Source organism: Delphinus delphis, chromosome 11 (genome assembly GCF_949987515.2).
Source record: "Delphinus delphis chromosome 11, mDelDel1.2, whole genome shotgun sequence".
Taxonomy (NCBI): domain Eukaryota; kingdom Metazoa; phylum Chordata; class Mammalia; order Artiodactyla; family Delphinidae; genus Delphinus; species Delphinus delphis.
Window position 1 is genome coordinate 41,625,910 of NC_082693.1, and position 20,697 is coordinate 41,646,606.

At 54.8% G+C, this 20,697-nt stretch overlaps 1 protein-coding gene and 1 pseudogene across 1 annotated transcript; one reads left to right on the top strand and one right to left on the bottom strand.

Moving 5' to 3' along the window:
• Positions 1-517: 517 nt before the first annotated feature.
• On the bottom strand, positions 518-2,052 carry LOC132434295 (thiol S-methyltransferase TMT1A pseudogene; annotated as a pseudogene).
• Positions 2,053-7,423: 5,371 nt separating this feature from the next.
• On the top strand, positions 7,424-20,697 carry KRT7 (keratin 7). The gene is made up of 9 exons (XM_060024814.1): positions 7,424-7,815; positions 9,255-9,466; positions 11,810-11,870; positions 13,076-13,171; positions 14,616-14,780; positions 15,888-16,013; positions 18,291-18,511; positions 19,971-20,005; positions 20,377-20,697. The coding sequence occupies exons 1-9, from the start codon at positions 7,486-7,488 to the stop codon at positions 20,532-20,534; spliced, it is 1,404 nt and encodes a 467-aa protein (XP_059880797.1). The 5' UTR covers positions 7,424-7,485; the 3' UTR covers positions 20,535-20,697.

The following is a 20,697-nucleotide window of genomic DNA, read 5'->3' on the forward strand; positions in this document are numbered from 1 at the left end:
ATAACTCCTGAGGCCCCAAGGTGAAAAATGAAGAATATATGCTATAAATGAAGATGGCTATCCGTGCGCTTAACGCGTTCTCATTTGTTGCAGAAGGGAGACGCTCTGGCAGCCCTCCGGGAGATTCAGTGTTCTCATCGTTAGAAAATTGGAGTCTGTGATGGGACTTAGGTGACCCCAGGTTGGAGCCACTAGAGGGATGGCTTGGTGAGATCTCTGGCCTAGGTCTTCTTAACCTAGAAGTTAGGGCACCTGGATTTTTGTTGTGTCTCTACCATTTTTATGAGCCATCTGTCTTTGTGCGAGTCATTTAACCTCTCTGAGGCTCATTTCTCACCCCGGAAAGACAGTGCTGCTACAGAGTCAGCATTCTTTAAATGTTTGTTGAATAGATCAATGATCAAAGGAATGAATGAAGTGGCTTGTCTAAGGCCCATGGGAGCCGTACCTGAAGCCCACAGGCGTCTATGCAGCCCGATGCTCTAGCGGCTTAACACGCAGTGAAGGTGGTCTCTCCCTACTCACGCCCCGCACTCACCGGCCTCCACACTCTGCACACGTCCTGGAGGATCTGCTCCTGGTTCTTCACGGAGCACAGGACCAGTGTGCAGACCACCACATCCACGGAGTCGTCGGCCACCTGGTGCAGGTCCTCCCCGGCAGCCACCAGGAAGGGCTCAAACTGCAGGTGTCGGTTCTCAGCAATGCTCTTGATCAAGAACTTCTCAAAGTTGGGGTTGGGATCAATACAGGTCACCGGCATCCAGGCGGGTAGAACTTGAAGTTGGGCCCTGTGCCGCAGCCCAGCTCCAGCAGGGAGACCTTCCCGGAGGGGCCTGCGAACTCCTGTAGATTGCTGAAGAGCTCCTGCTTCTTGCTCGCCATCTGTTTGTTGTACATCACAGTAAACCTTGCCAAGAAGTAGGGGAGCGATTTTTTGCATATCCGGTTCCGCAAGCCCAGGAAGTCCAGCAGGTACATGGGAAATGCCAGGATGCAGACGGAAAGAAAGAGAGGGTGGGTGAGGACTGCCAGGGGCAGCGTGCAGGAAAGAGAGCCATGGGGACGGGGGATGGAGGAATGGGAGCGGGGTGGGGGGTGGCGCCGCCCCCTCGGGGAATGGAACACCCTGTAAGCCCCCCAGTAGCACCGAGTCGTCAAATGAAGGACACATCAAGGGGAGTGCTGTCTCAAGTCTCAACCTCCTTGGGCTCCTACCAGAAAAGACACGGTAGGAACCGCCACGGGCAGGTGCTCCAACTCCCGCTTACTGAGCCCTTAAGTACATTTTCCACATTATCTTCTTCAATGCTTGAAAGGACTCATGAGACAGACACTCTTAATCCCCCACTTTACAGAAGGAGAAACTGAGTCTCACAGAAGGTAGCTGCAAGGTCGTGTAGCTGGGAAGCGCAGCGAGTCAGAGTCCCCACCTTTCACCTGGAGCTGCCTGGTTTCCTTGGAGACTGCTGATCTCCTTTAGGGAGAGTCACTGTCACGCGGACTGAGATCAGAGAAAGTGCGTGCATAGGATGATTGGGTAGAGCATTTGGTGAGAAGAGCCCCACAGAATGTTCTGGAAGCAGAAATAGCCATTCTCTTAGAGTCTAGAAACGTCTCTGAACTAGCCTGCTCTGCCCACACCTTGGAATATCTAGATCCTTGTCCACCCTTAGCTGATTCCTGCCATAGACGAGGGCGTTTGTCCTCTACGCCAGGGCTGGATACCGCGCAGCCCACTCTTAAATCCATCTTCCACCTCCACCCGCCTCGCTCCCTTAATTAGCTCCGCCCCCCTCTCATACTTAACATCTCTCTTTGCGGCCCTTCTCCTTCTCCTCTGCCAATCTGCCTGCTCAAGTCTCTTATCCTACAATAATCCTTTCCTTGAGTTTTCTTTCCTTTCAAGCTAATTTCCCGTCTCGCTTCCTCTTACTGCCAGGCTCTGTTAGAAACTGTGTTCAGCACTCACAGTTTCCGCGTCCTTACCTCATTCAGACCTCAGCCCACTGACATTCGGCTTCTACCCCTACAGCGCCAATGAACGTGCATGCAGACAAATGGAAGGCCGTCAGAGGGAGGGGAGGGACAGGGGAGAAGGAGAGGGTGACTGTACTAGGGAGTGGTGGCCACGGAATGGAAGCCTGTATCTGAGGAGGTGCGGGACGCTGGCATCCAGGGCGCAGGTGGAGAGACAATCTGTCCTCAGAGCCTGGAGGCAGAGAGAAAAGATGGGTGCGGAGGTAAGTTCAGGTGGGGGAAAGAAGGTAAGAGAGTTCCTTTTGTTTGTTTGTTTGTTTTTTTACATCTTTATTGGAGTATAATTGCTTTACAATGTGTGTTAGTTTCTGCTTTATAACAAAGTGAATCAGTTATACATATACATATGTTCCCATATCGCCTCCCTCTTGCATCTCCTTCCCTCCCACCCTCCCTTTCCCACCCCTCTAGGTGGTCACAAAGCACCGAGCTGATCTCCCTGTGCTATGCGGCTGCTTCCCACTAGCTATCTATTTTACGTTTGGTAGTGTATATATGTCCATGCCACTCTCTCGCTTTGTCACAGCTTACCCTTCCCCCCCCTCACATCCTCAAGTCCATTCTCTAATAGGTCTGTGTCTTTATTCCCGTATATATGGTAAGAGAGTTTTTAACCAGAGGGCTTTGATTTTCTCAGTGAAGAAGAAGGCTATGATCTATTGCTGAGAACGAGGGTGTAGGGTACAGGGTTGGCGATAGGAAGAGAGTAAAGAAACTTTGCAGCAGCAACCAGGGGGACTGGGAGAAATTGCTGACCGAAGGCAGAGAGAAGCCTTTAGTAGCAAAGAGGATGCAGGTGAGCCTGGGGACTGTGAGTCAGTGGTGACACCGGATCTTGAAGATATGGTTTTCTTCACGAGGCATTGCTGTTTAGAGCAGAGAAGGTCAGCATTTAGGCTAAACAGGGCTGGGGGTCTATCCAGGTGTAGGAGACTGAAGGGTAGGGGCCAGAGAAGGAGGGGTACAAGGAGTCCAAGCTGGAAAGAAAGTGTGAAGGAGGGTAGGGGGGTTAGAAAATGGAATGATTGGGTTCAGGACTGGACGAGCTGGTGTGGCTGAAGAACCCAACGGCTGAAAGTGAGAGAGTTTTGAATGGTACCGTGGTGTGAGATCAGAGTTTGAAACTTCAGAGACGAACCAGTTTAGGGTCTAGAGAGGGGACAAAATCAGAGACAAGAGAAAAAGGATGAACGTGAAAGTCACTGGAACTGAGGAACTAAGGAATGATCAGGCTAAGATGCTGAGTGGGTCACGTGCCTGGAGATGAGGGTGCCAGGGTGAAGAGGATCACACAGGACCAGGTGCCAGAGTCCCTGGTGAGAGTGAGGGAGTGGCCAGGGTATTAGGAGGTGACTGTGGGGCCCGCAGGGACCAGCCACAGGGGAGGGGATGGACGTGGTATAGCATGAGCCTCCTGGGACATTTTAAAAATTACAGTGATTTTGTACAATCAATATACAATGGTAAAATTTCAATCAGTATATAAAGGCTTTTTTTTTCAATAGATAGCATTCCTCTGAATGTATGTAGCCCAATGCATTGAATCACATCCCACTGATGGGCATTTATGCTGTTTCCTGTTTTTCTCTAGTATAAAATAATGGAGGTACAGACCACATGTATGTGTGCACTTTTGGTGAGAACATCTGTAGGATAAGCTCCTGGCAGTGAATGTACTTGATCAAGGACAAGTGTATTCATTTTATTTGTTTTGTTTATTGAGGTAAAGGCAAATGTCTTTAATTTTGATAGCTACTGCCAACTTGCCCTCTAACGAAGGTGCGCCAATAGATGACCCCGCGCACAAAGGACAGAACGCTCTGTTACCCGCACTTTCCAGCACTGTTAGCAAACTAGTCTTTGATAATCTGACAGGTGCACATGGCTTTTTATTGCTATTCTGTGGCATTTCTTTAATTTGAATGGAGTATTTTTTTTCATATTTACTATTTGATTTTGTTTCTTTCTTTTCTTTTTTAATAAGTTACCTAGTAGTTCAAACTGCCAAGGTTCAAATCCGGCTTTTCTACGTACTAGCTGTGTGACCACGGGCCATTTCCTTAAATTCGTTGTGTTTCAATTTCTTCTTAAAATGAGATAATAACATACACTATGCGAAGTGCTTAGAACAGGGCCAGGCACATGCTAGGTAAGTACTCTATAAGCATTGGCTGATAATATCCACGTCTGTTGCCCACTTTTCTGCTGCGTTGTCTTTTCCTTATGGATTTGTCTCTTCTGGAAAGCCTGTTGGCTGTCATATATGTGTTTTGTCATTTGACTTTATTTTTTTTTAATTTTTTTGCGGTACGCGGACCTCTCACTGCTGTGGCCTCTCCCATTGCGGAGCACAGGCTCCGGACGCGCAGGCTCAGCGGCCATGGCTCATGGGCCCAGCCTCTCCGTGGCATGTGGGATCATCCCGGACCGGGGCACGAACCCGTGTCCCCTGCATCGGCAGGCGGACTCTCAACCACTGCGCCACCAGGGAAGCCCCCTTGACTTTATTTTTAAGATATTACATTCCATGAGAAAATATTACATGGCTTTTGTTATGATTGCAATCATTGGAATTCCAAGACAATGAAAACACATTATGCCTTAAATATTTTATACTTTAGGAATTTGAGGAGGTGTTTTGAGGGGTTGGACAATGAGTAATGGAGCCAGAAAGAATGTCTCCCCCACCTCTCCAGAGAGGACCAGCCACTTCCAGCTTTGAGGGCTGCAGGACCGTGGTATCTGGACAGGTTTAGTGACACCAAGCAGGGCTGCGGAACTTGGGCTCCCTGTTTGTTCACAGCTGGGTCCAGAGGTGCAGGGGAGGCCAGGCGGGCAGTGGGAGGACAAGTGATGTGCACGGCGGGTTGTGTGTGTGTGTGTGTGTGTGTCTGTGTGTCTGTGTGACAGAACGCTACAGAGATGGAAGCGAGCCTCTGGATTACGGAAGGACAACTGCGAAAGGCTTTGGAAATGAATTCATCTCAAGATTATGCCTGGAATCTCCTAACAGGGTGTCTGTGAGGCCAGCAGAGGCATGGGCTGGTGGGAGACTGGGTTTAGATGAACCAATGGACGGGGCAGTCTTGTGGGGCAGGAATTTGATCTTCGGCCTCTTGGTGTTGACACTCCTCGTGAAGCCCTCCAGAGGGCGTTTCTGTGGGCAGCCTGGCACCCAGTGGGCTCATGGCGTTGGCCTAGGAATGGAGAGACAGGAAGAGACTGGTGAGGGCTGGAGCCACCAGGAACGCTTGGGGGAGGGGATAGGGAGGTGATGGGCGGATCCTGGGTGGGTCTGGAATGGGGAAATGTGGCCGGAGGCGAGGCTGCATCCTGGGCCTGAAAAGCCCACAGACCGTTTCCCCTTTGTAGTGTCCTCCCAGCTCCCTCTCCCCACGAACCTGAGGATTTCGTCTCTGGTGAAGAAGCTGTGGCCCAGGGTGGGGCAGCGACTTATTCAGGGTCACCAACATTGCCCTGCCAGAGTTCCCAGGCCAGGCTCTAGGGAAGCAATGGGGTGGCGGGGAAGGGAGGGATTCCTGGCATGGGCAGGGCATAGCCTCCAGAGGGCAGATCCAGGTGGGGGGGGGCAGCTGTGGAACTTGGGTGGGTTTAGGGGATGGAGGGCTAGGGGGCTGGGGTAGGAGGTAGTGGGGAAAAGAGGATGAGCGCTGAAGGGTAAGGACTTTGGAGTGTATGAGTGTGTGTGTGTGTGTGTGTGTGTGTGTGTGTGATGTGGTATATATGTGTGTATGTGTTCATGTGAGTGATGTGGTGTGTGTGTGTGTAAGTGATATGGTGTGTATGTGTATGAATGTGTGGGAGTGTTTATGTATGCATATATGTATGTGTGTATGTGTGTGATGTGGTGTGTGTGTGTGTCTCTCTTTCTCTCTCCCTCTCTCTCTCACACACACACACCCTGCAGCAGACACACTGAAAGGTCTCCTTGGGCATCCCTCAGCCTCTGGCCTGAGCTGTCCCAACACCAATATGGAGGAGAGGGAGGGGAAGGGGCCTGGGTCTCCACTGTGATCCCTGAGAAGGGGCTTCTGTGCGTTAGTCCTCCTTGTCTAACTGAAATGGAAACCAGGAAGGGCATTCCATCCCCAGCCTCCTCCACTCAAGCCCCAAGGGCTTGGTCTGAAGTGACAACCTGGCCAGCTCACTGGGCGGGACTAGAGGTGGACTAAGGGTGACAACGGTCCTGTCGGCTGTCTTTTCCAAAGGCTCCTCAGGCTGCCCCTCCAGCAGAGCTAACAGCACATTTATCCCCATCTTGGGCTGGGTTTGAAACTGCTGGGAATTGTTTGGTGGTGGCTTCAGGTGGGGGAGATGACAAGAGCTGGGGACGTTTAAACAGGCAAGTGGCAGGGGTGGGGAATGGGGAGGGGTGTCTGAGGGCAAATACAAGCATGTTGCACAGACATTCGTACAAAGGCGTGGAAGCATGTATTCACAGACACACCTATCCCCCTGCCCCCCACCCGAACATAGAAGCCCACTTGTATAAGTACATTCACAAACATGCAGACACATATGTAAACACACATGTCTAGGGTGTGCACACAGCCAAGCCCAGGGCAGGTGCGTACACACAAAGGTGTACAGACATTCACACAAAGTGTCTCAAATACACACAGGTGTCCCCTTCCTCTCCGGGGACAAATAAGCTAAGTGGACAGGAACGTGATCTGGGGCGGGGGGGAAGTGCAGGCCCAGAGTAACCATCACCAGAAGATGTCTCTACTGGAGTGCGGAGGAGAGGGGCGAGAGTGGGGTCATGCCCCACTTGGCCTGGTCTCTGTATGCAGATGAGGCGTGGGGACATGTGGCCAGGGAAACCAGTTCACCCAGGCCCACCTTGGGGTCAGCTTACTCAGGAGCCGAGCTCTCTCAAGGACGAGCTGGACTTGGGACGGAGGCTGTCGGGGAACGCCTTTCTGGCTCTCAGTAGCTTGGGGAGGGGACTGGGGGCTGACTCCTGGGCTAGAGTGTTTTGACCACCCCTTCCCCCAATCTTTTACCGCTTGATCTTTCGGCTCTTGTCTCAGGAATCTGGATCTTCTTCACTCCATCCCCAAGCCTCCTCCAGGGAGCCTTCCCTGACTGAGCCCGTTGCAGATCGACTGGGACCGCTGTCTTTCACCGCTCTCTGCGTCCGCCTGCATCAAGGGGTCTGAGCCTCTACGGCCCTCCTCCCCACTCTGGACGGTACAGGCTTGGACCAAAAGCCTGGGCCTCGGAGGGGTGGACGGCGCGATGGCGGAAGCGCGGCCCCGAGAGGAGCTGGCGGGCAGAGAAAGGTGGCCGGCGGCCAGCCCCGCCCCTACCTGTGTAAGCCTATCCGCCCGCGCCTAGAGGATAAAAGCGGCCAAGTCGCCCGGAGGTCAGCGAATTCGGCCCCCTGTCCCCCGCCGCTCGGTCCAGCCCGGCCCAGCCAGCATGTCCATCCACTTAAGCTCCCAGGTCTTCAGCTCGCGCTCCTCCGCCTTCCCGGGGCGCGGCACCCAGGTGCGCTTGAACTCGGTGCGCCCCGGCGGCTTCGGCGGCAGCAGCAGCAGCCTCTACGGCCTTGGCGCCTCGCGGCCGCGCGTCGCCGCGCGCTCATCCTACGGGGGCCCAGTGGGCGCCGGCATCCGCGAGGTCACCATCAACCAGAGCCTGCTGACCCCGCTGCAGGTGAACATCGACCCCTCCATCCAGCAGGTGCGCCAGGAGGAGCGCGAGCAGATCAAGACCCTGAACAACAAGTTCGCCTCCTTCATCGACAAGGTGAGCGGCCCGCGCTGCCCCAAGCCAGGATTCAGGCCCCAGCAGCCGCCCCGCAGCGCACGTGGGCCAGGGGCTGGGAGGGCTGCTGCCTGCTCTCTTTCCGCCGATATCTGGGACTGTACCCTCTCCATGAACCCTGTAGCTATTTTTGTCCCCCTCGGCCTCCAAGCCCTCTCTTGCAGCTAGCTACCCAAATCTCCCTGCTTTTTCCTCCGGGAATGTGTGCGTGGGTCTGTCCGGTTGCCCAGGTGAGCTGTGCCTGTGAGTCGCTGGGGTTCTTGGGCAGCTTTTGTCATCCGAGTCAGGTTGGGAGCTCCAGACGCCAAGGCCAGGACTTCTTTCTCTGGGCCCCCTTCTCTGAGAGGGGGCTGTGTGGAGTCAGAGATGGGGCAGGGTGAGATTCTCCCCTCCCGCCCCACTTATTATCTAGCAGATGCTGGAAATAAAGGGCTGGAGGGAGGCAGGCTCCTGGTCCCATCGGCCCCACCTAGCTGGTCCTCCATCCTCCTTTGGGTGGTAGGAGGTGAGGTTATACTTGCCCTTGGAGAGAGCTCATCTGGGGGCACTGAGGGTCACAGGGAAGGGCCATTTAAGAGGTGTTTTTCCTCTCATGTCCCAAAGGGGTGGGGCATAGAGATGGGGAGAGCACACTTGTGGGGCTGGACCCAAGAACTATGGGCTAGCCCCCTGGGCCCCTCTGGCCAGGGCGTCCTCCCTGGGCATAGAGCAGGCTTTCTCTTTCCTGCCTTTGTGTGCCTCTCTGCTTCCCTGGTGCCCCATGTCCTCCTCTCCTTCACCCTTCAGACTGTGCACATCCTTCAAGTTCTGGGGCAGCCTCCACAGGAAGCCCCATGCCCAGGTTCCCCCTGCTGAGGCTCGGCTGCAGCCCCCAGATCCTGCTGCCTGAGTTGCTGGTTTTGAGGAGGGCTGCTTCTCACACCAGTCATTTTGGTGCTCCTTAGGGACTCATTTTACATTGGCTTGATTGTAGCATCCTGTCCTGAGGCCTTGTGGGAGAAAGAGGGAAGGGGAGAGAGGATACTGAGAGGGGAAGGGATGAGGTCCCAGCCTGAAGGGAGGGGGCCCGAGTCGGGCTCCGGACACAGGCAGGAAGTGGGCAGCCCTTCAGACAGGGAGATGGAGGCCATCGCCTGTGATGCGAGGGGAAGCAGAGGAGGGAGGAGACTCTAGAGCACAGCACTGGCACATGTCAGTGACCTGAGCCCTGGACACACTCTGAGACAGTTGAGACAGAGAGTCCTGGAGGAGAGGCTTGTTCAGGGTGGGCTTCCTGGAGGAGAGAGCCAAGGGCTAGGGGCCCAGGTTGGGGGAAGAGCCAGTGCGAGCGTGGATTCTGCTGGATGGCTGGAGACCCTCTCAACCGCACTGTGGGTGGCACGGTCTGCCTCTCCTGAGTTTCCTCCTCTCGTCCCTTCTAGGTGCGGTTTCTGGAGCAGCAGAACAAACTGCTGGAGACCAAGTGGGCACTGCTGCAGGAGCAGAAGTCGACCAAGAGGAGCTGCCTCCCGGGCATCTTTGAGGCCCAGACTGCTGGCCTGCGGAAGCAGCTTGAGGCCCTGCAGCTGGACGGGGGCCGCCTGGAGGTGGAGCTTCGGAACATGCAGGATGTCGTGGAAGACTTCAAGAACAAGTACTGCCCCGCAGTACGACCTGCCGGGATCCATGCCCTGGGCACATGTGCCCCTCTCAGCTCACCCTCTGCAAATCCTCTCTGGGTCAGGGGTCAGGGGGTACAGCTCCTCAGTACAACAACTCCCAGAAGGGAAGATCTTGATTAACACGTTCCCTGCTTCCCCTCTCTCCTCTTTGTCTCTGGGGGCTTTTCCAAGTCGCTCTGGTCCTGTCTTCTGACTTACTCCCAGTGAAATATCTCAGCCCAGCCCTGATCTGCACTGCTCCCTTCAGAAGCCTTACCAAGGCCCAGGAAAGGGCAGGGCAAGAGATGATGTGCTTCAGAACTTGCATGGCCCTCAGATTATTCTAGAACAACTCTGTTTTGTTCCCGTGAGGAATTAGAGTCCAGAAAGTTTCAGGGGCTTGATCAAAATCGCATAGTAGGTCACTGGGAGAGCTGGGGCTTGTTTTCGGGCCCCTGACTCCCAGGAGGAGACCTGGAACCAAGCTGGGAAGGAAAGAAGCAGAGAGCATGATCATTGTGGGCGATGGAAGGGGTTGCGGAGGCTGGGGGTGGGTGCGGCCAGGGCAGGAACCAGAAAGGAGGCTGTGAGGAGGGGCAGGGAGTGGGAGGCTGGAGGCCGGGAAGGCTGGGTCTTGAGGACAGGCCTTTGAGGTGCCTGCTGAACTCTGTTCACATTGAATAGAAACCAAAGCCAGAGGCTGGGCCGGGTGTCCCTGCCCAGTGGGCACTCGGGGTAATGAGTGAGTTCTGTGCTCTGCCTGGGGGCGGGTGTATGACTAAGCCGGAGCAGGGACACTGCCTTTGACTGGACGTGGGACACTGCCTTTGACTGGACGTAGAACAAACAAAGGCCTCTGCAGGGAGTGTCTCTCCATTCCCATCCCCCATCCCCACCCCCGACTTCCCTAGGGCAACAGTCAACAGGATTAATCCCACAGCAGGTGGAAGGCAGGTGGAAGCAGACCGGTGCAGGACAGGGAAGGCCTGGGACAGCCCGCGAGCCCCTGCTGTCAGGTGTGCATGTGTGCACACGTACTCCCCCAGCCCCGAACCCACAGGGCACTTTCCTGGGGAGCCAGGCTGAGCTCCAGGCTGGGGCTGAAGGAGGAACCGGAAGGGGTCCTGAGTGCAGCTGCCCAGGGAGCTCCTATCTGCACATCCTCTGGGCCCAGTGGCGCAGCAGGGGTGGAGAGACGGCCTCGCAGATATTTTCCTAACTATTCTAGAGGCCCTGGGGGAGTCGGACTTTGGGGGTCTGGGCTCCTGGAGGGCCTCTGCCTGCCTGAGTGAGTATCCTGCTCCCCACTAAAGTTGCCCCACATTGTTCCTGCTGTTCTCCAGAAGCTCGTGGACACTGCTGGCTTTCTGTTTCTGACATCTATTTTATTTTTGCGGTACGCGGGCCGCTCACTGTTGTGGCCTCTCCCATTGCGGAGCACAGGCTCCGACGCGCAGGCTCAGCGGCCATGGCTCACGGGCCCAGCCGCTCCGCGGCATGTGGGATCTTCCCAGACTGGGAAGAAGACCCACGTCCCCTGCATCGGCAGGCGGACCCTCAACCACTGCGCCACCAGGGAAGCCCTCTGACACCTATTTTGAATCCTCAAGTAAATACTGGGTCAGGCCCACCTGCCCTCTTGCTCTGTGCCCTGCTTTGCCGGCGTCCTCCTACGGGCAGGGGGCTGGCTCCTTGGGAGAAAGAGGGATGGAGGGGGGTGCTCTGGGAGTAGCGATGGGGGCTTGTCACCTAGTTGGGGGCTGGTTCTTCCTGCTTCCTGAGTCCACAAGGTTCCTCCTCTTCGGGCCCCTTCTTCACCCTCAGCGGGTGGGATTAAGCAGGTTAAGGTGTGAGCTCAGGCGTCAGATGGCCAGGCTTCAAGTCCGGGCTTTGCCACTTATTGGCTTGGTGACTGGACAGAGTACTCAGCCTCTCTGTGCCTCTGCTCCTTTCCCTGAGAATCATAGCACCATTGTTACGGGATTGTTGTAGGGATTAACTGAGAGAATGCATGGGAAGCACATAACAGGGCAGGCCCCGTACAGAGTGGTCCAGAAGCAAGGCTGCTATTCGTCTTCTCACTCCCAGTATATGCAGCCTTTGTCCTTTGATCCACGTATGTTCCCTGCTCCCTCACCCCCACGCCTGCCAAGACTCAAAGCCCTAGGAACAGCCGTATGGAAAAGTCAGGGACATTTTGTTTCGTAGCTGACACCTGTGTTTTCAGGTGTGTCATTAAGGAGGGGTAAAGGAGATGCACGGCAGACTTTCACACCTGGATACGGGGGGATGGAGGCAGAGCTGCACCAACACCATGCTCCCCTCCTTTACTGCAGGTACGAAGACGAAATTAACCGTCACACGGCTGCTGAGAATGAGTTTGTAGTGCTGAAGAAGGTGAGGGGGTCAGACAGGTAGGGTGGGTGGCATTGTAGGAAGCACAGGGGACAGGGGACCACATGCGTCTCACCTGAGCAGCCAGTAGGGACCTGTGGTCAGGGTCTGGCTGGGTCTATAAGAAGGGAGCGATGGGCTTGGAGAAGGTGAGATATGGAAGCCAGCCATTTATAAGCCTGCTTCGTGTACGTATGTGCACACATGTGTCTGCATGTCTGTGTGTGTGTATTTGTGTGTAGGTGTGTCTGGCGAGTCACTACACTTGTTTCTGGGCTTTTGGAGGGGTTAGAATTATGACTACAGGATGGAGGTTAGAAGGGATGATTTCAACCCCAAATAAGGAAGTGCTCTATCAGTCAGAACATTTAATTACAGATGAGGGTGGCACATGGCATGCCTGAAATATTTGCTGAATGAATGGGATGGGGTGCCTTGAGGCAAAGTGAACTCCCTGTCCCTGGAGGTGTGCAAGTAAGGTCAGAAGGCCTTAGGAATATCTTAGAGGGGATTGACTTAATCTGATTCAAAACACACTCACTCACTGTTCCAGGCGCATCCACAGAAGTGTAACCTGCCCTGGAGTGCTGGGCCCTTGGAGATTCAGGGATGAGTGGAAGGGAGCCCTTTCCACAGGAGCTTAACCACAGCAAAGGATGGCTCTCAGGGGACCAGACTTGCAGTGTTATCTGTTGCCCACCTGTCTTTTATCACCCATGCTGCAAGCTACATATTTAGGCTAGGGATTTGCCATCCCTGGGAACGCTGTCCTGGAGTCTGAATGATTTCATGCTCTCCCGTTGACTGATGAGAAGCTGGGGCCCATAAAGTTGAGGTGATTTGCTCAAGGTCACGTAGCTAGTAGGTGGCAGAGCCGGGGGTGTGTCTAAACCACTAAGGCCTTTAGGAACTGGTAAAGCGCTAGGTTTGGGGCTCCAGGCTGCTGTGGGCTATCAGCGCTGCGTAGGCACCTCCAGTCCTGGGGGTGCGTGGAGACGATGTTCTCCTCGAGCCTGGATGGGTCCAGTGGAGGGAACTTCCCACCGTGGGCGTGTCAGGCAGCCTGGAGGAGCTGTATGTTTCTTGGTAGGGGAGCGGTGATTGGTCCTGGGGGTTGGACAGTACTGGCTTGCTCCCACGCCTGCTAAGTGTTTCGTGAACTGAGGACATGGTGTCCCTCTACCCCTTCTCACCACCACCCCTCCCAGGATGTGGATGTCGCCTACATGAACAAGGTGGAGTTGGAGGCTAAGGTGGACACCCTGAAGGATGAGATCAACTTCCTCAGGACCCTCTATGAGGAGGTGAGGACCTCAGGGGTGGGAGATATGCCACAACCTGCATGTCCTAGCCAGGGGGCTATCTGGTCCACCCCCTGCCTCTGGGTCAGCTGGGGTGTGTGTTGGGTGCATGTAGGGGAGTTGACCCCTGAATAAAGACCCCTGCTTGTTATTCTTTCTGGATTCAGGAATCCAGGGTGGGTGAGGAGCTCAGTAGGAGCTGGGGCAGCACACCAGGGTGGAGTCAGTCAAAACTGGCCTTCCAGAGATGTGGGATGGTCATTTGTCAGGAAGGGGGATTGGGAGGGGCTGGAAGAAACCAGGAGGATGTTGAGGGATCCGGGCCGTGACAGGGTTCACAGGTGGACTGGGTGGGCTGGCAGGGGAGCCTGAGTCAGGAGAGACTGGAGTGCCTGAGGGTTTATACCCACCACTCAGCCACCCTCTCTGCCTGCCCCTCCCATCTCCCCTCCTGCTCAGCTTGCCCTGCCCTGGGCTTCTGGTTCCTTTCCCTCAAGGGGATTTAAAAACCTCTTCATCCCATCTGTGTGAGTCTCTGGCCTTAGGCAGAAGATAGGGTGGTTGATCATCTGGCTAGTCTGGGACATAGGAAAACGTGAGGCAAATTACAGACCGGTTCTCATTTCCCTTCAGTCTGGTCTTTACCTGAACATCCAGCCTCCATTAGCGTCTCCGAGAGAATTTCCACGTATGTGAATTTCAGGGGCTGGATCCTTGAGGCTGACTTTGGGTACTTCTGGCCTCAGTGTGGGCCTTCATATGTCTATCACATGTTATATATGTGTGTGTGTGTATGTCTATACATGTATATATAATTATTTTCCTCTCATTATGAAATACATACTCATTGCAGGAAATCTAGAAAATTAAGTAAAGCATAAATTGAAAACAAGTTTCCTACACCTACTCTTATCATCTTGATACCTACCTTTTCAGACTTCTTCTCCGCATATACACACATAGAGATATAGAAATACATATATTTAATAAAATAGAATCATACCTTTTTTCATGTAACAGTATACCACAGATACAGTTCCCTGTCCGTAAATACGGCTGTATCCGCGGTGTTAAAGGCTGCAGAGTGTGCATAATACATGACTTATTCTACCCACCCCCTAGTGATTCCCTTCACAACAGAGCTCAGCTCCAGTAGCACCTCGCAGCCGGGAGCCATCGCAGTTCACCACACTCTGTCACTTGTTTGTCCGCTGTGATCCTGCCAGACTCTTGATTTCAGAAGGTGCTAATGGGCTTTTCTGGGAGCCAGGGCTGATGGAGCTGTTTAGTGGGTGCTGGGTCTGTGCCCCCTGGCTACCTGGTGACTCAATCCCACTCTGGCCTCTTCTCCCTTTCTCTTTCCCTAGTGTGCGGGGAATCCCAGGATGGGCATGGGGACAGGGACGGGTCATGCCCCAAGTCCTGATGTTCTGTCTGGTCCCTACAGGAGTTGAAAGAGCTGCAGTCCAAGGTCTCAGACACGTCTGTGGTCCTGTCCATGGACAACAGCCGCTCCCTGGACCTGGACGGCATCATCGCCGAGGTCAAGGCCCAGTATGAGGAGATCGCCAACCGCAGCCGGGCTGAGGCTGAGGCCTGGTACCAGACCAAGGTGTGTGGCCGCTGGAGGCATATTTTCTCTTCCTGGCAGAGTCCTCCGTGGCGGCTTCCCTTACTCCTCACCCTGTCTCAAGCCTTTGGGGCCTGGGTCCCACTGTGCTGACAGGCACCAGGGATTAAATCTGTGGTGGTCTCCAGTGTCCTGGGAATGAGAGGAGGAGAAGGCTAGGTCCTTGCCCAGGGCAAGATTCCAGCCTGATGTGGGGGGAGAGGGCAGAGGAAATGGACGTGGATTAATAATTATGATAGCTAAATCTGGCAAGTAAGCACAATGCTAGGCAAAGTTTCAAAGGTTTTATCTGTATTGACTCATATAGCCCACAGAACGGCCCTGTTAGGTAGGCACTAGTGTTATCTCCCTTTTACAGATGAAGAAACTGAGGCATGGAGAGGTTAAGCGATTTGTCTAGCTCTGCACAGCTGGCAGATAGAAGAGCAGGGACCAGATCCTGGGTCCGAGGGCTCCAGAGCAGGTTTAATCGTTATATGCACTGGGTGTGGGCAGGGCAGCTGACAGTGCAGTGCTGAGGGAAGAGGTGGGGAGTGGGTATGCTGGGGCAAACCAGTGATCTGGGGGAGGGAGCCTGAGGGTTTAAAAGCAGCATAGAGCATTGTCTCTTCAGAGACAGGGAGTCATCCATGGTGTATGTGAGGACACACGTATGCCAATAAGGACTTACTGTGTGACACTGGGCCAGTGCCTTCTGTCCTCTGGGACTCATTCACCTCACCTGTAAAATGGGTGGTGCTGACAAAGGGGTTAATAGGTGAGGGTCTCAGACTTCCAGTGATTCTCCAGTGTTAGGACATAATGGGAATGGGCAGAGCCCCGAGATCAGTGGAATGGGCCTGGTGAGCCATTCTTGTCCCCGCCCCGTCCTGGCTGGGAGGAAACTGAACCCCTCCCCCACCCCACTGTCCGGGAGTCTGGCCTTCTGGTATTGGGCAAAGTTTGCTGGGAGTCAGACTGTCCCTCCCTGGGAAGACAAGCTGGGAGGGCTTGTCACTCAGAACCTGGGGCCTTCCTTGGGTCGGGAGAAGACAAGTCACCTGTAACCACGGTCCACCCTTGCCATACTCTTCTGTGTGGTCCCTCCAGTTTGAGACCTTCCAGGCCCAGGCTGGGAAGCACGGGGACGACCTCCGGCGTAGCCGGAATGAGATCGCGGAGCTGAACCGGGCCGTCCAGAGGCTGCTGGCTGAGATCGACAGCAACAAGAACCAGGTGGGCGCCAGCCCTCCTCCTTGGGGCATGTGAAGGGCAGCCAGCTGGGACCCTGCCCAGGATGAGCAGCAGGAGGCTGGGGGCGAGGGGGTCACCCCTGCTGCTCTGGGGACCAGGCTGGTGCGGCTCAAGTCTCTCGGGCCCACCTGCGAGCTCTCTAAGACGAAATCTTGGCCAGGTCCTGCTTGACCGAAGGGAGAACAGGAGTCCTAGCTGGGCATGGAGCTTGTGGAAAGAGCCTCGGGCTGGCTGGCTAGACTAGAACCACCATTTGTTACCACATTGGTACTGAGCCCTCTCCTTGCACCTAGCTCTGGGTGCGATGTGTGCCTGGGGGCAGGGGGGAAGGGGGTGGAGGGCCGGAGGTCAGCAGAGTCCCTCACTATGGCTCCCGAGGCCCCGCCCCACCTGCTGACCTCACTCCTCACCACTGCCTCTCCGGCTGTGCTCTTGCTGCTTCCTGGAGCTTATATTTGCCAAGCATCTTCATGCTTCAGGGCCCTTGCACTTGGTGTTCCCTCTACCTGGAATGTGGTTCTCCCAGCTCTGCACATGGCTGCCCCTTTCTCGCCCCTGGGGTTTAGGACAAAAGACCTCTTCTCAGAGATGGCTTCTTCAACCCCCCAGCCACTCTCTCAGCAGTCTGTGTGAGGTTCCTGAAACACCTATCACTCTCTGAAATTTTCTGTCTTATTAATTTAGTATTGACTTATTAGGTAAGTCTTATTAAGTATAAATAAGTATTGTCCCCTACCTCCACTGGGATATTAAAAATGCCTTAAGAGCAGGGGCCCCCGTCTGTCTGGTTCACTGTTCCTCCCTTCCCAGCACCTGACACATAGTCAGGGCACAGGTCTCAGACGACAGACTGATGGGAGGAGGTGCTGTGAAGCTGGGGTGGGGGGTATTGATGAGGAAGGGTCCCCCAAGCCCTGACTAAGGCATGGGGGTGCTCGAGGCAGCTAAGCCTGGGCAGGTGTCTGCAGTGGGGAGGGAGGGAAGCTGATGGGTGGTGGCTACTTTCCAGATGAGCGGGGGGATGGGATGTGGGGATGATCTACCCAGAAATGTCCTCCCCTTGGAGCCCTGCAGGCCTTTTTACATGAGGGTGAGGGTGGAAGCTGCCTCCCGGCACAGATTCAGGGCTGTGAGTCACCGGTGCGGCAAGCCAGCGTCCAGCCCTGGAGGGGAGGCACAGAATAATGAATGGCGGTTTCCCAAACGCCGCAGCTTCTGCCACATCCGGTTCTCCTCTTACCCAACAGGGCAGAGCCAGACCCCGGAGCTGGGGTGTCTATCACCGTCGGGGGGCTCAGAGGCAGTGGCATGGCCTTGCCAAGGGGGCACCAGTGTGACAGGGAGGGGCACTGACCAGTGGATGGGGGCAGAGGGCATCAGCCAGCCTCCTGGGCAGGACTGGGGGTGTTGTGCAGAGAGGAAGAGTGCATGCTCGGAGGCGAGAGGGTCTGAGGGCAGAGCGCGGTGGTGAGAGGGAAGGAGGACCACTGCGCGAGGGGATGGGGATGGTGGCTCTCGGAGCTGAACGAGAAGCGGCTCAGGACTAAATAGGCCCGGCTAGTGAGGGACGGGCCACGAGAGAGGGAACACTAAGGCCAGGCGGGAAGTGGCAGCTGATGGTCACGCCCGTCCTGAATCACGCCACCCCTGCCCAAACCTGGGGTCCGTTGACTCGGAGTCTAGGGGTGCCAAGCAACGTCTCTGTACTCCAAGTCTCCCTGTTCTGGGCCTGTTCCAAACGGGTTCCTGTTTTGACAGTGTTTTTGGTTCTGGTCAGCTGCCTGAAATTTGAGGACTAAACTAGAATCCCATAGCCTTGGAACTCCTCTAGCTAGGGGTCAGGTGTGTGGGCATTTGTAACTCATAATAGCATTTACTCATAATAGCATTTATTAAATGCTTACTGTATACCAGACACTGTGCCAAAGACTTTTGTATGATTTCGTTACTTGCAATATCTCTCTATACATACTGTGATGACTGCTAGTTTAGAAAAGGGGAGACTTTTGGCTTAGAAGGGTTAATTCATCCAAGATCACATGGCTTGTAAGTGGCAAAGCCAGAAGTGGAAGGTACGCATTGGGTATCAAAACCCATGTTTGAAACCCCTGGGATTCCCTGGTGCTTGGGAGAGGAGGCAGGTGCCAGTGAAGCCACCGTAAGCAAGGTGCCCAGATGCTCACTGCAGCATGGGGAAGCAGGAAGGCAGTGGCTGGTGAGGCCTGCCCCCCCAGCTCAAAGCCCCACTACCCCCCACAGCGTGCCAAGTTGGAGGCTGCCGTCGCCGAGGCCGAGGAGCGTGGGGAGCTGGCTGTCAAGGATGCACGGGCCAAGCTGGTGGACCTGGAGGAGGCCCTGCAGAAGGCCAAGCAGGACATGGCCCGGCAGCTCCGGGAGTACCAGGAGCTCATGAGCACCAAACTGGCCCTGGACATCGAGATCGCCACCTACCGCAAGCTGCTGGAGGGCGAGGAGAGCAGGTGAAGACAAAGAATCTGGAAAGGGGATCCTTTGGGGCTCAGTGAGGCCTGGGGCTTGACGTTCATCCATTTGCAAGCATTTCCTGTGCACCCTCTTCTGCAGGGCACTAGGTGTGGGAAGTGCAGGGAGGGTACAGATGATGATTGCTTCTTTGCCCTTGATGAGATGACTTTCGAGAGGGAAAGACCAGATGGTGTAAGCTCAGTGAGAAATTTGAAGTAATAACAGCGCTTTCGCGCGCGTGTGTGTGTGTATGTGTGTGTGTGTGTGTGTCTATTAGCAAGCTTATCTTATTTGATCCTCAGAACACATCAGGTAAGCAAGACAGGTATTATTGACTCCTTAGTGTACAGAGGGGAAATTGTGGTTAGTTTTATTAATTGAGGGGACAGGGCCAGTGTGCGGTCAAGCTCTGTTGATTCCTGGTCCAGGCATCTTCCATGGTGACAGGCTGCTTCTCACCACATAATTGAGGGCTAAGTCACGTGGTATTGACTGAGCGTGGTGAGGAGGTAAATTTCCCCTGTCTCCAGAAGTATTTGCATACTCACCTGCAGCCTGAGATGAAGCTGAGTTGGGTTAGTCTTACAGGGAATTCTTCACAAAAAACTCCACATCTATGTCCATGAAGTTGGGTCTTCATTAGTACCTTGATGGCTTGATTGACTCATTCAGTCAACAGACAAGTGGCCTGGAAGCTTTCTAGTGTCCCCATCTCTTGCCCTTGACCTTTGCCCTGCCCCCTGCCAGGATTTGGGGCTGCAGCTGGGCTTCCCTCACTCCCTCCACTAAATTGAGGCCTCTCCTCCTCCCTGCAGAGTAAACTCATTCCCAAGGCCAAGGGCTCGGTGACAGTGAGACTGTGAGTCACAAAGCAAACACCGGCTGTCTCGGATAGATTTTTAATTTCCAGTGTAAGACCTGTTTCAGCCCCACAGCCTGCTTAAAACAACCCCCTCTCCTCCTTCCCCCCTCAGTCCTGGCTGGAGCTGAGTTCACTCAGTCAACGATTCACTAATTATTTCAACACATATTAAATAATTACCGTGTGCCAGACCTCATGCTAAGGACTGGAGATGCAGGAATCAATACAGCCTTCTTTGAGGATTTTATGAACTGGTTAAGAGAGGCAGTCATCTATATAAACAACGAGGACAGCTACCATTTACAGACTCCCGTGTGCCCAGGGCTTTAGGTAACTTATGTTATTTAACCCTCACAAACCACACTGTGAGGTTGGTACTGAGTTAGGCCCCATTATAGGTGAGGAACTGGAGACTCTGAGACATTCCCAAGGTCATGTAGCCAGCAGGCAGGAGGGCCAAAGTGAAAAGGCTGAATGTGCGGGGACAGAGGAAGCAACCTCAGTTCTGCTCGGGGCCTGGATGGAGGGGTGCGGGAGTGCTTCCTCCAGTGCTGAGGAGAGAGCAGCCCTCACAGGTGTCTCCTCTGCCCCAGGATGACCGGAGCTGGAGTGGGAGCCGTGAACATCTGTAAGTCCTTGGCTGCGGGCCCATCGCCTATGCCGTCCAGACTAGGCTGGGTCTATTGGATGGCACATCGGCCTGAAGGCCTGGCCTTCTGGAGGCTGGGAGCCTCCTTCCCTCCAATAGCTTTCAGCAGGGGCCTGCAGCTCCCATCCAGAGAGGCTCAACAGCCCAGGAAAGCCATGCACGAGGACAGGGTGGGTGGGGCCAGTGTGGAGCAGCCCTCACCTCTGTCTGAGGCTCCTTCTGGGTTGGCCCCTGGCTGTTGGGGGGAAGGGAGGTGGGTGGGAGGAGGGAGACGGGCAGCTATGGCAGGAGGGCGGGGGCGTCGGGTAGTGGGCCTCACGCCGATGGAGACCTCCTCCCTTCTCTCTCAGCTGTGGTCGGTTCCACGGGCGGTGCTGGCAGCCGGCTGACCTTCGGGGGAACCATGGGCAGCGATGCCCTGAGATTCTCCAGTGGTGGAGGGCCTGGGGCCCCCAAGGCCTATTCCATTAGGACCACATCTGCCCCCGGCAGGTGCACCCGCAACTGAGCCTCTGGTGTGGGGAGACACATACCCTCTCCTCCCATCGTCACAAGAGGACCTCCATCCCTGGTCCCATCCCTGGTCCCAAGACTGCAAGGCAGTCTGAAAAATGATGTCAGAATAGCTTCCAATAAAGCAGCTGCTTTCTGAGGCTTGGGTGAGCCCATGC

Coding starts and splice junctions, on each gene's coding strand:
- KRT7 (XM_060024814.1), top strand. CDS start 7,486: ATGTCCATCCACTTAAGCTCCCAGGTCTTCAGCTCGCGCTCCTCCGCC. Junction 18,512..19,970: donor CTGGAGGGCGAGGAGAGCAG/GTGAAGACAAAG, acceptor CCTCTGCCCCAG/GATGACCGGAGCTGGAGTGG. Junction 20,006..20,376: donor AGTGGGAGCCGTGAACATCT/GTAAGTCCTTGG, acceptor CTTCTCTCTCAG/CTGTGGTCGGTTCCACGGGC.